Source organism: Schistocerca serialis, chromosome 2 (assembly GCF_023864345.2).
Source record: "Schistocerca serialis cubense isolate TAMUIC-IGC-003099 chromosome 2, iqSchSeri2.2, whole genome shotgun sequence".
Lineage (NCBI taxonomy): Eukaryota > Metazoa > Arthropoda > Insecta > Orthoptera > Acrididae > Schistocerca > Schistocerca serialis.
The window spans coordinates 327,256,520-327,275,684 of NC_064639.1; the positions used below are offsets into that span (position 1 = coordinate 327,256,520).

At 43.5% G+C, this 19,165-nt stretch overlaps 1 protein-coding gene across 1 annotated transcript in view; it reads right to left on the bottom strand.

The window, feature by feature from the left end:
* Positions 1 to 19,165, bottom strand: part of LOC126455952 (uncharacterized) — a 312,305-nt gene that overhangs the window by 257,957 nt on the left and 35,183 nt on the right. Inside the window, exons 4-5 of the mRNA XM_050091709.1 lie at positions 10,266 to 10,672; positions 10,096 to 10,226 (exon numbers count right to left, since the gene is read on the bottom strand). Of these exons, the coding sequence (XP_049947666.1) occupies positions 10,096 to 10,226; positions 10,266 to 10,672 (538 nt within the window). The remainder of the gene's footprint in view (positions 1 to 10,095; positions 10,227 to 10,265; positions 10,673 to 19,165) is intronic.

Genomic DNA, 19,165 nt, shown 5'->3' on the forward strand with positions numbered 1-19,165 from the left:
TGTTGTCTTGCAAACGTCCCCATCTGTTGACTCGGGGATCGAGACGTGGCTGCACGATCCGTTACAGCCAAGCGGATAAGATCATCTCGACTGCTAGTGATACGAGGCCGTTGGGATCCAGCGTGGCGTTCCGTATTACCCTCCCGAACCCACCGATTCCATATTCTGCTAACAGTCATTGGATCTCGACCAACGCGAGCAGCAATGCCGCGATACGATAAACCGCAATCGCGATAGGCTACAATCCGACCTTTATCAAAGTCGGAAACGTGATGGTACGCATTTCTGCTCCTTACACGAGGCATCACAACAACGTTTCACCAGGCAACGCCAGTCAACTGCTGTTTGTGTATGAGAAATCGGTTGTAAACTTCCCTCGTGGCAGCACGTTGTAGGTGTCGCCACCGGCGCCAACCTTGTGTGAATGCTCTGAAAAGCTAGTCATCTGCATATCACAGCACCTTCTTCCTGTCGGTTTAATTTCGCTTCTGTAGCACGTCATCTTCGTGGTGTAGCAATTTTAATGGCGAGTTGTGTAGATGGTGTCCCTCCTCACCGAGCCTCGATCGATAAGAAGACTTTGGACAGGACGCTGGATAGGACGAGGAGGACTCATTTCCTGGCCGTCAAGGTTTCCAGGCGTTACAGCATTAGATATTTTTCCTTGTGAAGGATGCTCCCAACCATTTCCCGCGCGTGTGTCCTAACAAACGAAATTTGTGACAAACATTTGCTCTAATGGATTCATTGTGAATTATGGAAATTCTTTGTAAGCATTTTGTTTATTACTGTATGGAATAGAAAGTAAAGCTCTCTTTTACGTTTTTCAGGGGACTGACAGAAAAAAGTGTAAAATGAATGACATGTGAATAGAGGAAGTCTCATCAGGCGGAAATCAACGAATTGTTCTTATTGACATATTATTTACGTCATTTAAGAATACATAAATTAATGTACTTTCACCTATTCAAAACTTTGAAATTATTATTATTTGTTTTGAATACTTATTAATGCTAATAGTCGCTTGACAATAGTGCGCCGGCCGCGGTGGCCATGCGGTTCTGGCGCTGCAGTCCGGAACCGCGAGGCTGCTACGGTCGCAGGTTCGATTCCTGCCTCGGGCATGGGTGTGTGTGATGTCCTTAGGTTAGTTAGGTTTAAGTAGTTCTAAGTTCTAGGGGACTTATGACCTAAGATGTTGAGTCCCATAGTGCTCAGAGCCATTTGAACCATTTTTTTGACAATGGTGCGTTTACTGACGTGGCTCTACGCCTCAATATTTGCCTTTCCGAGAGCACGTGCGGAATATCGCTCACCACACAAATTCTTAAAATTAGATTTCCTAATAGTGGATAGCAATATGTGTGACAGACAGCATTTTTAGTTCTATAGAAACTAATAGGAGAAAATGATAAGCATTTAACAATGTTCTCAAAATTTGTAAATCACATATATGGAGGAAATGTTTTGTCTCTGTTTGAAAGAAAACTATCGTTACTGTCGATGTGTATACAACGGACACAACCACAATAATTTTTCTCGCAGTTGTTTACGGTACACCTTCACTAGATATTAAGCTAATTAAAAGCGAGATTCATCGAGTTTGGCTCAAATGACGCGTAAATAAGCATTATAGCAAAGATTGCGCATCCAATGAGTATTTCAAATCCAGCAAAAGGTTTGCAACAAATGACATCCATTAAAATTTCAGATGGGGAAGGAAGTTTGTGGCTCAAATGACGAGTAAATGAGCAATATAGCAAAGATCTGCGTATCCAATGAGTATTTGAAGTCCAGCAAAAGGTTTGCAACAAATGACATTCATTAAAATTTCAGATGGGGAAGGATGTGGTATATCCTCACAATGTTGTATATCACATGTCCGTAATTTCGAAATATATTTTTCTATTTATTTTAAACTTTTCCTCTGTCATACGGTAACAAACCGTCGATACAAGTTGCACAACGATAAAGGTTTTAATAGCCTTGCGGCGGTTTTACATAATATTGCCTATTTTAAAAGTTTTGGAGCACAACTGAAAATCCCGCGCCCGGGTTCCCGGGTTCGATTCCCGGCGGGGTCAGGGATTTTCTCTGCCTCGTGATGACTGGGTGTTGTGTGATGTCCTTAGATTAGTTAGGTTTAAGTAGTTCTAAGTTCTAGGGGACTGATGACCATAGATGTTAAGTCCCATAGTGCTCAGAGCTATTTGAGCCATTTTTGAACAACTGAAAGAAGGTTGCCGGTACAGGCTGTTTATAAAGTTAAGGGCGGGGACGATCGTGGTGGGGAAAGTGGCATTTCCCGGAGGAATGCTGTAACTGTTACACAGAATCACGAATTAGTTCCCAGTCTTACAGTGTAATGCAGCACGTAGTGAATTAGGCCAGTTTTTTGGTGGTATTTCTTGCGTTATTTCTCCTGTAGTCCGATTAAAATCACTTCATGTGTTGTAGCTGGTTTCCTCCAATCAGAGGGTGCCACGTCACGGCCGAACCCTCCGCCGTTGCCAAACTGCCACAACAATTACTTCCCTTTAGTTCCGTCTCAGGCTTTCTCTCTTGATATGTTAGGATCCCCAATCCTGGGTCTGCCCCTTTTATTTCGTATTTCATCACACACACACACACACACACACACACACACACACACACACAACGATCCTAACGAAATGCACGCCTTTTATAAACAGCGCTAATCGAACACTACTGGATCCGCACAAGATGCGATTCGACGTTGCGTATACAGTTATTGTTATCACAGAGATCGGCTTACACGAGATAAGTTCCCGCGACATTGTGTGTAGCCAAAGTTTTGAAGGCTGCCAATTAATCGTTGTAACTGCGACATCACAGTCATACGTAAATACAAGAGCCTTTTGCGGTGTAATGGCACAGAGTAGTGGTTTGCGTACATACTTGGGCAGAAAGTGGAAGGTTCGAATTTCGTCGAATGACGCGAAGCTTTTCTAATTTAAATCTGTACACTTTGATAATAATTTTTGTTCGTTTAGTTGGTTTAAATACAGTTTTTTTATGTCTAGTTCTTGCCGCGTCATTTTCAACATCTCATTGATTTTTTTATTTGATCTTATTTTTGATCCTATCATTATTTTTGTGCTTGGAATCTGCTTGTGTAGCCTATAATCTGTAGCCAAAGGCCGACCAGGATTGCTTACCGGTTGGTAATGAGGCATCCCACGTTGCCAGTCTGAAGACGGTTTCAGGTAACCAAAGACAGCTAGAAACTACAGTTTGCTTTCACTGCTAAACTAAACTTTTCCTGCGGAAGATGGCTATGCAGAGAAACATATGAAAGTATTCTGTCTCAATTAGCTCGTAGAGGTTAGCTTTAAACGCCATGAACAAAGCGATCGCGATTTTAGTTCTGCTGCCGATTGTTGATTCGACATGAACGCAGTTGAGCACATTTATGATAATCCTCACATTTATTACTTGACATTACTATAGGGTATGGCCACCCTTCGTCCTTATAGTAGCCTGAATCCTGGTGGGGTCACTTTCAATTAGCTGTCTGTATGTGTGTGCAAGAATGGCAGCCCGTTCTTCCTCAGAAAATAGAAAAACGTTTCATCTGGCTCCCAAAACGTGGGGCGGAAAAAATTGTGAGAACCAGTTGAACGTTCTGCCTCATCATAAATGTGTTCAACTGCGTTCACGTCGGATCTGTGGGCAAACCAGTACATTTCAAGAGCATTATTGTCCACAAACTGTTCCTCGCAGATGCTGCTTTATGACAGGATTTATTGTAACGCTGATATAATCATCGTTTCCAAACTGTTGCTCTATTGTACGCTGTACACAGTGCCGTAAAATGTGTTCATATTCTTCAATATTTAGCATTTTCTTCCCCCGTACTTCATTGTTGGCACTAAACATGAGGCCGGATGACGTTCTGCAGGCTTTCGCCAAAGCCTTACATCTGCTTTCAACAGGATGTAGCACGTATTCCAAGTCACAACTGAAGCATTGCTTAGCAGTGACTACATGCAGGGTGACAGTTATTGAACTATATGAAAAAAAAAACATAAATTAGTTACAAACTACGGTGTGTACACACTTTATTCAACATGTAAACGTCACTACAGATATTCCAACTTGCGTTATGACACATTCGATGTGCCTGACATCATTGACGACGATGTAGCGCAGACGAATAGCGAAATTCTGCATGACCCACTGAAGTGTCGGAACATGGACGCTGGGATGACCTCTTGAATGGCCATTTTCAGCTCAGCAATGGCTTTGGGGTTATTTCCGTACATCTTGTCTTTAATATAGCCCCACAAAAAGGAGTAGAATGTGTTCAGATCCAGAGAATATGGAGGCCAATCGAGGCCCATGCAAGTGGCCTCTGGGTACCACAGAATCAGAAAACGGTCCCCGAAGTGCTCCTCCAGAACATTACACTCTCCTGCTTCTCCTGGGGTCGAGCTCCGTCTTGCGTGAACCACATTTTGTCGAAATCAGGGTCACTTTGAATAGTGGAGATGAAATCATCTTCCAAAACGTTCACGTACTATTTGATAGTGATCGTACCATCAAGGAATATAGCACCGATTATTTCGTAACTGGACATTGCACAGCACACATGACCCGTTGAGAGGTGAAGAGACTTCTCGATCGTGAAATGCGGATTCTCAGTCCCCCAAATGCGCTCATTTTGTTTATTGACGAACCCATCCAAATGAAAGTGGCCTTCGTCGCTAAACCAAACCACGCATGCCCATACTAATTCCCACATGCCCCGCGACCAGCCGTGCAGTCTGAATCTCGTAACACAAACCGTTCAGAGGCTATGACGATTTTATTGCATATAGTTCAATGATTGACACCCTGTAAATGTATGTCTTATGAAGAACTACTGATCGTTGTACCCCATTCCTTTTACCTCCCTATGTACAATCGTTGTGCTAGCTGGCCAGCTGAGCTCGTAGCGCTTTGGAACTCACGAGTGGTCCCTTCCGCTGATTTCATGCAACTTTTTACAGCCGCCCTTCACAATGCTCGACGACCCGTGCCCGTCCGTACGTGAATGCCTGAGCCTGGTTTTGTTGTGGCTGTTCCTCCGCATTTCCACTTCACATTCACATCACCGACAGTGGACTTGGGCAGCTTTACAAGAGCGGAAACATCCTTGATGTTTCGCTCCTCTGGTGGCATCCAAAAACTACTACTCGTTCGAAGTGACTGAACTCTCCTGTCCAACACACACTACTGCTACAGCTGCTCTCCTTTGGTGGCCAAATGCAATATTTTCTTTCACTAATGCTTATTCCGCAAGGTATACAGGAGAATTTGTATGAACCACAATGCATTTTCACTCTGAAGCGAAGTGTGCGCTGATGTGGAACTGTCATGTCTAAGCAATACCCTTTCTTCCAGGAGTCCTAGTCGCGCAAGCTATGCACGAAAAATTCTGCAAGGTTTAGAAGATACGAGAAGAGATACTGGTGAAAGTAAAGCTGCGAGCGCGACTAGTGAGTCGTGCTTGGATGGCTCCGTTGGAGCCGACCGTTGTGGCTGAGCGGTTCTAGGCGCTTCAGTCCGGAACCGCGCTGGTGCTACGGTCGCAGGTTCGAATCCTGCCTCGGGCATGGATATGTGTGATGTCATTAGGTTAGTAAGGTTTAAGTAGTTCTAAGTCTAGGGGACTGATGACCTCAGTGCCTAGAGCCATTTGAACCATTTTTGAGCTCCGTTCACAGACCACTTTCCCGCAAAAGCAAAAGCTCGCAGATTCGAGTCCCGTTTCGGCACACAGTTTTAATTTGCGAAACTGACCTTGCCCTTCTCTCACTTGGTACCCTGCTAACTATGAATAAAGAACAAGATTCCATATTCCTAGGTTAAGGGAAAGCGTTTGACACGGTGCACCACTGCAGACTGTTAAGGAAGGTGTGAGCATAGGGAATATGATTGGCTGGAAGGCTTGTTACGCAAGAGCTAACAGTACGTTGACGTTGATGGCGAGTGTTCGTCAGAGGCAATGGTATCATAAAAGTACCCCAGGGAAATGCGGTAGAATGGATAAAGTGAGCATCAAAGTGCTGCTGTTTGGTAATGTCGCTGTGGTGTACGGGAATGTGACGTTATTGAGTGACCGTAGCAGGATACAAGATAACGTCGGCAAAATGTTGTTGTGAAGAATGGCAGCTTGGTCTAAATGTACAAAAATGGAAGTTAATGCAGATGAGTAGGAAAAACAATCTCGTAGTGTCCGAGTGCAGCACTAGAAGCGTCCTGCTGAACGCAGTGCCATTGATTAAACATCTACGTGTAACGTTGCAAAGCGATATAAAATGAAACGAGCACGTAAGGACGTTAATAGGGAAGGCGAAAGGTCGACTTCAGTTTACTGGGAGAATTTTATAAAAGTATGGTTCATCTGTAGAGGAAACCGCATATAGAACACTGATGCGACCCACTATTGACTACGGGGCGATTGTCTGATATCCACACCAGGCCGGATTACAGGAAAATAGCGAAGCAATTCAAAGGCGTGCCGCTAGATTTGTTACCGGTAGGTTCTTTCAAAACTGAGTTTTACGGAGATGATTCTTGAAGTCAAATGGGAGATGACATTCTTTTCGAGAAATGGTACTGAGAAAATTTCGAGAACCGATTCTATTGCCACCAACTTACATTTCACGTGAGGACCACGAAGATAAGAGAAATTACGGCTGGTTCGGAGGCATGTAGATAGTCGCTCTGTTTGGACGTGCAACGTGAAACTAAATGACAACAAGGTGCTCTCCGCTATGCACCATACTGCGGCTTGCGGAGTATTTAGATACATGTAGCTGTAGAAGTTTCACTTTCTTTGATGTCTGGTAGGTAGGAGAAAGATGAAGCTGTGAGTGCGAGTGTTTGTTGAGCTTAGCTGTAGCTGTTCCTTGTTGAAGAAACTGTGGGGTAATTGTGAGATCAGTGCTAGGGATGGGAAAAACCGACCAATTAAAATAGATACCGGTATTTTAGTTCTGCATAACCGGTATTTTTCGGTAAATGTTTAGTCTCGTTACACCAGGCCTTTATTTTTTACCAGTAATCGTGTAAAAAACCATCCTATCAGTTTGTCATAGCAGTGGTGCTATTTTTTTTAATTTTTAAATACAACGTTTTTAAAAAGAGTAATGTTTATTCGTAAAACTTCCATTGCTTCGAAATATAGGGTTATTATAAGAAACGGGAAAAGCGATCAGGACTATTTTAGTAACAGCGCCAAACGAGACGACTAAACACATCAATGCAGCATTGCTGAGATAATATTGTACCTGTTGTCATGTTCTACACAGAAGCAGTGATGATTTCGTTTTTTGGGAACAGAGGAACAGAGCAAAAGGTATATGCCAGAATTGTCATTTGTAGCTCAAAAATATTTATCGTTGGTAGGTAGTTCTGTGGCTTCTGATGGACTGGTATCGTCTTTAAATTATATTGTTTCTGATAAAAGGAATCGACTTACAGATCAACACATAATAGAACAAGCATTTATGAACATATTGGACAATAAATATTGGCCAATGGATTAAATCATCACTGGTATATTATCTCTTATCAAGTAATTGTTCCTGCTAAATGATCTGTTTTGCTTTTACTCAAAATTGTTCATCAGAAATTTTTGCAAAAGCGTCTTCAGTATTCTCATAAAAAATGAATTCTATCCAAGTTAAAAATTTAATAAATACATGGCGTTTCAGAAGTGATGGTCAATATTCAGGGCTATGACAGGAGTGATCATTCGAAAAAAAAGTCAAGTAAACATGAGGTTTGAAACGCATACCTTAAGAGTTATGAGCAATTCTAGATCATTGATACTTTGAAATAAATCGCTTCCACAGCAAGCTCTTTGCTTTCCGTATTTTGAAGAGTGGTAGTATGTACCAAAACAAGAAAAAAATGTCTTGTAAACATGTGCTCTAAAATGCATAGCTTAAAAGTTATGAGCACTTGTTCACTAGAAGAGTTGTGTTTTAAAGTAGCAAAGATGAAGAGCATGAAGAGCTGTATTTCAAAGTAGAAAAGATGAACCAGTGCTCATAGCTCTTAAGGTATGCATTTTAGAGCACATGTGTACTGGACATTTTTTTCTTGTTTTGGTACATACTACCACTCCCTAAAATATGAAAAGCAAAGAGCTTGCAGTAGAAAAGATTGTTTCACAGTAGTATCGAAGATCAAGAATTGCTCACAGCTCTTAAGGTGTGCGCTTTAGAGGCCATGTTTACAGGACTCTTTTGTTTCGAACGATCATTCCTGTCATATCCCTGAATATGATCATCACTTCTGGAACACCCAGTATATTTAACTTCAAAACGGGTTTTCCATTCGAAATTAACAAACAAAAAGAAATCTACAAATTTTACATGGAAGCTTATTATTTATCTCCTATTTTTGTGAAATAATAAAAGAGAAAGGAAAGTAAGGTAACATTAATAAATTAAAAACTCAGCAATTCATTCATTGTTCATGATAAAAACAGAAAGTAGCTGTTCTGTTATCTGTGTCTACATGCTACGCCTTTAATTGTTTGCAGCCCTTAGTAACGGACGACGTAACAGAACACAGCATGTTGTTCTCAATGGAGAGACGTCTACAGGCATTAAAGTAACCTCTGGCGTGCCACAGGGGAGTGTTATGGGACCATTGCTTTTCACAATATATATATATATATATATATATATATATATATATATATATATATATATATACATATAAATGACCTAGTAGATAGTGTCGGAAGTTCCATGCGGCTTTTCGCGGATGATGCTGTAGTATACAGAGAAGTTGCAGCATTAGAAAATTGCAGTGAAATGCAGGAAGATCTGCAGCGGATAGGTACTTGATGCAGGGAGTGGCAACTGACCCTTAACATAGACAAATGTAATGTATTGCGAATACATAGAAAGAAGGATCCTTTATTGTATGATTATATGATAGAGGAACAAACACTGGTAGCAGTTACTTCTGTAAAATATCTGGGAGTATGCGTACGGAACGATTTGAAGTGGAATGATCATATAATATTAATGGTTGGTAAGGCGGGTATCAGGTTGAGATTCACTGGGAGAGTCCTCAGAAAATGTAGTCCATCAACAAAGGAGGTGGCTTACAAAACACTCGTTCGACCTATACTTGAGTATTGCTCATCAGTGTGGGATCCGTACCAGGTAAGGTTGACAGAGTATATAGAGAAGATCCAAAGAAGAGCAGCGCGTTTTGTCACAGGGTTATTTGGTAACCGTGATAGCGTTAAGGAGATGTTTAGCAAACTCAAGTGGCAGACTCTGCAAGAGAGGCGCTCTGCATCGCAGTGTAGCTTGCTCGCCAGGTTTCGAGAGGGTGTGTTTCTGGATGAGGTATCGAATATATTGCTTCCCCCTACTTATACCTCCAGAGGAGATCACGAATGTAAAATTAGAGAGATTCGAGCGCTCACAGAGGCTTTCCGGCAGTCGTTCTTCCCGCAAACCATACGCGACTGGAACAGGAAAGGGAGGTAATGACAGTGGCACGTAAAGTGCCCTCCGCCACAAACCGTTGGGTGGGTTGCGGAGTATAAATGTAGATGTAGATGTAGAAGTTTTTATCGTTTAGTACTGACTGTTCGTAATGCCCAGACAGTTGCCTGAGCCTCGATCACAGAATAACTTTTGAGTAGAATGTAAATAAAAAAATAAATAAATAAAAAAAATTAATCAGTAGGATAATACTGGTGATTTTTCGAAGTTTTCAACCTCTCTTCACTTTTACAGAAAAGTATAAGATCAAAGTTTAATTTTATTTCCCATTTTATTTGTTACCTTGGTTTTAGGTATCTTGAAACGTGTAATGTAAAAGTCTGAGAGAGCCTTACATTTTTTCAATCTTTGTTCGATGTCTACGTTTATTATGAGAAACGATAGCAACAAAAACGGAGAATCGGTTATTTCACAAACCGGTTATTTTGATCGGTTTTGACAATGAAGCTAACCTGGAGGTAAAAAATTCTATATAACCGAAAACTGGTGGTTTTAGCGATAACCACCCCCTAATCAGTGCATCAGTACATCAGCGCACGCAGTCACGTACCTGGCCTCCCTCTGCAGGAACTTGTCGCGCTCGCGCTCGAGGCGCTGCTTCTCGCGGGCGATCTTGTGCAGCTCCTTCTCCAGCCAGAGCAGCTCCTTGTTGGCCTTGCGCGCCGACCTGGGGCTGCCGCCCTCGCCGCCGCCGCCGCCGCCCTCGCCAGCCAGCCCCACCCCCGGCAGGGAGGCGTGGCGGCCCGCGCCGGCCCCCGGGCCCGCGTCCTTGCGGCGCTGCCACTCGTGCAGCTTCTTGCGGAAGTCGGCGGACAGCGGGTGCTGCTGCTGCTGCTGGCGGAGCCGCTCCCACTCGTCCATCTTGCGCCGGAAGCACTTGTCGCCGGCGCGCTGCTGCAGCGCCAGCGCCACCAGCTGGTTCTGCTCCTCCAGCCCCAGCACGCCCCCACCGCCCCCGCCGGTGGGGGCCTCGGGGGCCCCGGAGGCGGAGGCGGCGACGGCGAGGCGCGCGCGCTCCCACTCGGCCAGCTTCTCGTGGAACTCGAGGCTCAGCTTGTGCTGCAGCTCCTCGTAACTGCGCTGGATCTCCGCGTGCAGGCTCTCGCTTGTCGCCTCCTCTCCGTCACCTGCAAGGACAGCGCTGGACTTTGGTACACACACACTCTACAACATCCACACCTCGCACGCCATACTTCTCGTACATTCCCTACACACGATGCACAAACCTGTACATCTGAACAAGCACCAATAATACAAACCATAAATGTGATGTACTGTCACCATTAAGGCAATAATTTTACGTTTGTTTAGTTGAGGGTATGGGTATGCTTTGGTGTAGGTGGTGCATGAAGGTCATTCAGAACCTGTTCGGAAGCTGAATATCCCATTTGCTACACGCAATAGTTCGTGGTACAACTTAGGGAGACAATCGTCGGTGCTGGAAAGCGAATCTTGATTCACGGACCCCAGCAGTGAAGTGCGGTAGCAGGAATCCGGCCGTTGCGGTGCTTGGTGCGGGCCAGGTGTGGTGCGAGTTTGCGTAATCAATGAGCCCAGCCGAGCCTGAGCAACATCACAGCTGATACTGCAGGCTGATATGGCCTGCTGACTGCCGATCTCTTGAGTCCCGAGCGTCTGTGGCAAGTGGCGGGTGCAGGCATCCAGGGAGCGAATCCCAGACCTACGGCTGGTTGGCGGCAACTGGCGCTTCCGAGGACCCGAACGGCTTGGTGGCTAGGGGGTCTCAGTTCGACTCTTTGCCCATCACGTGGCGTCTGAACCTCCCTGACAAGCGGTCCCGTCCGGATGAGGGCAGAGCTGCGGAGGCTGACGCTACGGCATCTGATGACTCAGTGACTAGCTGTTTCGGTGCTTACCCAGCCTGTTCATATAGCCAGTAGTTATCCAGGCCAAAAGAGGTTTGTTATGGTGATACAGCTGCGAAACTGAGACATGCTGCTTGAGAAAGTATACCTGGTTACTGCAACCGTTCGGGCACTGATCGACACCCAGTAAGTGCCTTGGTGCAATGTTGGGTCAGCGATTTGCTGTAATGGACCACTTTACAGCATCGAGTTCATCTGCCTAGGTTCGTGTCGTTACAGTTTACGGGTACATGTCTGTAGTCTTTATTTTCCTCCAATATCCGGTACAGTTGCGATAGTACTCATTTCTTTGTGGTGACTAGATTTGGACAAACACATCAATTTTTAAACCGTGCCCTGTAACAGATTTTATGGTGTTAATAAAGGTAAAATGGGGATGTACCTCTATGATTGTACGCACAATTTGAACGTTGGGCAGTAACCGTCTTTCTTGTTTACGTTGCTGGCCTGTGCTGGTTGCCTGCTTGGTTGTTTGGTGCTCATACACTAGTATGACACAGTACTCTTATCTCCCCTACGATTCTGTCGTTGAGCGGGCGTGATGATATTTCGTGTGAGTACGACCCTGATTTTTAATTGTTGATAAAACAGTAGTGCACGCAATCGATAACAAGACACACACACAAAACCAACACACTCAGTAACAGGAGCAGTAACCGCTAGCATTTTTTTTTAGGCCTGCGCTCATATTCCTATTGGGTTATCAAGAGGGGGACATGCTAGATGATTTGGTGTTACTTACTAAGGTAATAAGGGGGTTCTTACACTTATAATTATCCATTTGAGCGTTGGGAAACGAGACGTAATTATCTGAAAATTCCAACACTGTTTTTCTTGGTGACTCAAATTTTATTACAGATTTAGATGTTGTAACTGAGCATAATTTGTAATCACTAGTTCATACTATTATTGGTGCTGACAAGTACTGAAATAGCTAATTGGTCTCGTATTATCAATATATCAATGGTCACACTATAGGGAGGCTGAAGGGAATTCATTACCACACACCAGGCCACAAGCCTTCCATGCGTATCCACGCTGAAGCACACTGCGAAGCACTGCGCGAAACGACGCATCTACGTTTATTAATCCAAAAGGGTGACCGCACAGAGCTGGGAAGCTACCCACAGAGTTGCTCGAGCACATAATTTTCAAGTGCGCTCGTGAGACGATCGAAAGAGGGGAAGTTGGTTCGCTAACTGTATGTACTATGATATACTACATTTCACATCTTACCACCTTCCAGAGGAAGCGTCTCCGCACTGCGCCCTCTGCTCAGCACGTCCCGGCTACCAGTCTACCCGCCACGCTACAGAACGTCCATCCCGGCCGTTGTTCCAACAGCCACGTCCCTATTGGCTGAAGGCCAACCTCTGCCCTCTTCACTCCTCAGAACCGATATTTCCGAAGTGCCTCAAGAATCCCTGTGCTTAGCTTCCCTAGTTTTTCTTTTGAGAAACCTACTGCATCTACTGACAATCTTTCTAACAGCCCTTCAGCTCTCTAAGCCCGACACATTCACACGATATGCCCTAATACATACCGGAAATGGTTCTAGGCTCTTAATTCCGGAACCGCGCTGCTGCTACTGTCGCAGGTTCTAATCCTGCCTGGAGCATAGATGTGTGTGATGTCCTTAGGTTAGTTAGGTTTAAGCAGTTGTAAGTCTAGGGGACTGCTGACCTCAGATGTTAAGTCCCATAGTGTTTAGAGCAATTTGAACCATTTTTACCCTAACGGAAAGGTACGGAGAGGACGAAGAAGTGTGACCCAATGGAAAACTAATCAAAATAAAGAAAACTTAGTTGCCTTCTACAGGTTATTCGTGAAGCGGCAGTCACAGTACCGCTTCAACGTTACATCAAGCATTACCCAAATTTCACATCTGTACAATAAATGTTATTACATATCTTAGACGTAAGTGTAATCATACAGTTGTCACCAATGTACATTTGAGTAACAAAGTATGCATTATTCCTCACCTTCAACGAATACATATGTACAACGTGATAATCCTCGTATGAGCCTAGGATGTGAATTCTTTCCAACTGAACGCAGCAAAATGAGGCGTTGTGCTACCCTAGTCGCCTCTCAACCTCTGTATAGGTCCCTAGCAGTGGTATGCGAGCGAAATTAAAACGTCACATGCGCTTTTAGTCGGTTTACAAATGTTACAGTTAATTACACACATTTATATTTCTTTTAGATACACATTTGTGACACGTCACACTTTATAACGAAAGCAATGCCACAATGTGGCGTGCTCAAAACTAAATATCTGTTGCTAATGACCGACATAGTAAAGAGCAATTAAAAACACTTTTTTAAATTTTTATTGAAATAAGCATCAAGCATAAATTGCCAAAAGTGGTATACTTTCATAATATCTTGCCCATGACACATTATTTACACATATCATCAGTTGGTTCAAAGACTACTAGTTCATGCTTATTCACCTACCAAGTGGCTGTAATTATGTTACAATGCCGCGTATTTGCATGTATATGTGATAGTTAATGGTGAGGTTAGTAAGTGTAACCTACTGCGTATAACAAGGCGAAAATCCCCATTAATGTACGAGTACATAATAAATGCCTAGTCTTTGGAAGCGGTAACATCCGTCAAGTATCTGGGTGTGACTATTCGAAATGATCTCAAATGGAATGGTCAAATTACACAGTTACGGGCAAGGCGAACTCTAGATTGCGGTTTATTGGTAGAATTCTGAAGCGATGCAGTCCTTCAACAAAGGAAATAGCTTATAATACGTTAGTTCGTCCAGTCTTAGAGTATTGTTCGTCTGTATGGGACCCTTACCAGTTGAGTCTGATTCAAGAGATTGAGAAGATCCAAAGAAGAGCGGTAAGATTCGTGACTGGTACATTTAGCCATCGCGAGAGCGTTACAAATCTCATAGAAAGTTTGTAGTGGGAGCAACTGATGATATGTGGAAATAATTAGTCATGGGCAAGATATTATGAAAGTATGGCACTTTTTGTAATTTACGCTTGATGCTTATTTTAATAAATTTTAAAAAAGTATTTTTAATTGCTGTTTATTATGTCCGTCATGACACAGCACGCCACATTGTGGCGCTGCTTTAGTTATATTATAAAGTGCGACGTGTCACAAATGTTTATCTAAAAGAAATATAAATGTGTGTAATTAATTGTAACATTTGTAAACCGACTAAAAGCAGATAGACGGCGCGCTAAGCGGAAGGGGCTGCTCACTAAATTCCGAAATCAGATCTTCGCTGAGGATGTAGAGCATATATTATTACCACCAACTTTCAAATCGCGCAATGATCACCATTCAAAGATAAGGGAAATTAGAGCTCGTACTGAGGCGTTCAGACAGTCGTTTTTCCCTCGCGCGATCCGCTAGTGGAACAGACGGGGGGAAATATGACTTTGGCGCCAATTGTGCCCTCAGACACACACCGCTTGGTGGTTAGCGGAGTATATATGTAGATGTATTGTAACTCACGTGTACGATGGGTGTTCAGAGAGTAATGCAATACATTTTTTCTGAAAGCAGGATAGTTTTATTCAGGATTCCAGTACACTGTATTATTCCTGTCTTTTGGCTAAAAAACTCTGCTTTTCAACGCAAACTCTGTTCACAGCGACAGTCTTACACCGCCTCACTGGAAAGGTCGGAGCGCCCTTATGGTACCACTCTACCAGTCGACGACCGAGCCACCGTCTTCCTGCACCAATAACCTCCTCATCATCCACATACTGCTTTTTGTGGAGTGGATCCTTCGCTGGGGCAAACAGATGGACGTCGGAAGGTGCGAGATTCGGGCTGTACGGTGGATGAGGAAGAACAGTCCAATGAAGTTTTGTGAGCTCCTTTCAGGTGCGCAGACTTGTGTGAAGCCTTGCGTTGTCGTGGAGAAGGAGAAGTTCTTTTGCATTTTTGCGGCGATGAACTCGCTGAAGTCATTTCTTCAATTCCCTGAAGGTAGCACAGCTGTGTGCGGCCGGTCGGCACGCGAGAGATCAGACGTTTGCGTGACTTGTTGCGACGATGACAGACGCCTCGCCCAAAGAATCACCGCGCTTTTTTTCACTGCCAGGTCACCATAGACATTGTGCAAGCGCCTATGTATATCTGTGATACTCTGGCTTTCCTCCAAAGGGAACTCAATGGAGGCTCTCTGCTTGGAACGCACCTCCGCTGCAGACGCCACCTTGAAGGTATATACAGGGACGCCACCTGTCGGATCTTCGTGAAACTATAGGGGCTGAAGCGTGAACATTCCATAATGTTCCACAACAAATTCTGCACTTTTTCAACTGAAATTGGCCCAGAAAAAACGTGTTGCATTATTACTGAAAGCCCTTTATACCCTGGTGGAAACTGTATGATTACACTTACTTTTAAGATATGTTAAGACGTGTGTTGCATAGATGTGAAGTATTTGTGATGCTTTATGTAACGTTCAACTTGTATGTACAATCATGGAGGTATATTGCAATTTTGCCTTTGTTAATACGATAAAATATTTTGTAGACTATGGTTGAAAACGGACTAGTCACCACAAAGAAACGACAGTTATCACAGCTATGACGGATATTGGAAGAAAATAAAGAAATTAACAATCCAGTTGCAACTTCAGCGTCATCTACAAGCAGCATTAACCATCCTTGTATTGGCCGACCAAGTGCAACAGACATGAAGCTCCACGCCATAAAGTGACATCCGTCACCTGTACATTACAACACATGCTCGTTTGCGTTCTTGCATTTAATATTCTGGCCGTTACATCGGTTATTAATGTACCAGCATTCAAATTTGCAATGGATTATCTCGCGCTTACATTAACCTGTGAACTTGCAATGTTAATCACTCAGATATGTTGCCCAGAGAAATGTATTCTCGAAATTTAATTACTCTAACTTAATTATTTTTTGGTTTCGAGTTTTTTTTTGTCATTGTAGTTCCAAGTACGCTGCTAAGTTTGATTGCTTTATTTTTACAATAAGTCTGTTTCAGGCAAATTGCCATCATCAGATTATTTGTAAGTAGTGGTACATACTTTTGGTGCAATATTTCTAGTTTTATAGATAATTGTTAAACAGATTTCATTACTATACATTTTTACATATGTCTGATGGTTTTGACATTCACGCAACGTTGGTGGTTCTGTCTAAGTTTATTTGCTTGTTAATTACGTCCCTTAGGTGTTACTGCAGTAATAATGGTTGGTTATCACCTTATCTGACTTATTACTTCATTAAAATTATCCATAGTGACAACGGATAGATACATAAAATAAAACGAGACAATCAGATGAACATTATGTCTAAATTCACAAGATACAGATACGAACAAAAAAATGCAGCATCCATACAGCATCACTGGAAAATCTGACAACAAGAAGATATAAAGACGCGCCTACGAAAATTAAAAAGAAAGTATAGCACAAAAATAAAATGAAAGAAATGTTTAATTCAATTTACAATTAAATACAACGAATACATAGGACTCAGCACACCCTGTAACGAAAATCATTTACGTAAATGCGTTAGAATGACACTATCTGGCGATGCTAAATGACCATGCAATTAATAAGCAAAATAAGTAATAACTGAGAATACAGGACTACCGAAATTTGTAAATAATACCGAAAGCTAAAAATATGTACAATTGTAAAAAAGGAAAAGTATATAGATATGGATATAATACACAGAAAAGAAAAAGTGTAACAGTAGCAAAGATCAATACTCACACAGCAGCAATGATAAACAGATCTGTTTGTAACCATGCAGTAGCGCTCGATTATCTGTCAAATAAGCTGTCACGAAAATACTAAGACAAAGAATATAATCTGACAACTAAATAAAGTAATAAGTCAGATAAGTTGATAACCAACCATTATTACTCCAGTAACACCAAAAAAACGTTATTAACAAACAAACAGACAGTGACAGAACCACCGGTATCTTATGAATGTCAAAACCATCAGACTATATGAAAACGCGTAATAATGAAACATATTTAATAATTATCTATAAAATTAGGAATAATACACCAAAATTATTTTCCATTCCTTACAGATAACCTGATGATAGTCGTCTGACATATACCTATTCTAAAAATTAAGCAGTCAAACATAGCAACCTACTTAGAACTTTGGTTATACTATTTCTGTAGTTACTGTGGCGAAGATGGTGAAGTGATATGCAGTGCAATAAAGTTACGTGCTGGATCCGCAGCCACTAAAGCCCTCGGATTCACGGCTGAGTCTCTGTTAATACAGAAACAGCGATCCTTGAAAGAGATCTGAAGGTTTCTCATTGTCGGGGAAGCAGAGCTTAAAGCAGTTTTAGTTGTGCTGCTGGGAGCTTATCTTGGACTCGGTCCAGCAGTCGATCTTACTGTGCTTCTGGCATCTCAAGCGCTCTTTCTGCAGAAATTACACATAATCTCTTCGAGAGTGATGACGACGATGACGCTTCATGGCATGAACTCCGAGTCACCGAAGACGTTGAAGACTCGTTGTTATTCATGCCCGCTGCAATGGCGGCTTGCCAGCTCTTATAGGTCACTGCCTCATGGTACTGTAGCAGCCGCGGATTGCACCCCGCAGCTGTTTCAGCATTACGCAGTCTGCCCAGCCCCAGTACATCGGTGCGACCACCCGATTGGCAACCAGCGGCGTTGCCAAAATCCGGGACCCCACTTAGGCGTTGTGGTAAAGTGACTACGTGACACCTGGGGCGTCCACATGACAATAAGCCACGTCGAGGCATGTCCGGTTGAGCTGGCAAAAGGAATCAAGTTGGCGACTGCTGTAGAGTGCTCTGCCGCCTTGCGGTACAAAGGACCTTCGCTCAATCAACGCCCATTGGTGCAGCCAGTCTGTCAGTATCGTTCAACGGGACCATTTTCCATACGGTCCTCCATCGCGCAGCAATGGGTCTGAGAGTCGAACCGGTGTCCTAGTAGCCACCGACCTGCCTAGCGACTTCTGTCTCCAGACGCCGCCAGTGAGATACTGAAGGGGGCAGGAATTGGCTCCCTGGGTGACACTGTCTTCGCTGCAAGGCACTGCTGGGCAGGTTCTCAGCAGAACCTGCGACCTGTTTGGCTGTGAGGTGTGGGTGTGCCGCAAATGCTGATCCAGCTCCATCTGCAGATCAATCTGCCTACACAGCAAGGATGTTCCATTCATGGGCTGCGAGGTCGGAAATTTGATAATGTACCGCCGCCAAGAACCATGTATTACACGCGCTCACCCTGCCTGTTGACTTGGACCCTGAGCATCGCTGTATGCTGTCTGGTTGCAACATAAGCTTTGCTGGAATTGCTCTTTCTCCCACTAGTGAACACTCATGCCCGGCTTCAGGAGGTTGGAAGACGACACTGACACTCCTGAAAAGCTTACACCTGCTACCCCACCCTCCCATGAGTTCGACACTGAATACAGCCACTGAGACCGTTACACTGCTCAAACCGCTGCCGACAACGTTTGGTGTCCGGTTGGAGCTATGTTCAGTGCTGGTGTATTTCATTCGATGGTATCTCAGATGCACGCAATACGGCTGAGAGCGCATGACGTTGTGGTATCACAGAAACATCCTCATGGCCATGGAAAGTTCCTCAGATCATTCCAACACAATTCGGGAACGATGAGGTGACACAATGTCTTGCTGAAGGTGCATCTGGCTTGCAGGGTGCTATTGGTGGGCAAACGAATGTATGTCATAGGACAGCTGGTGA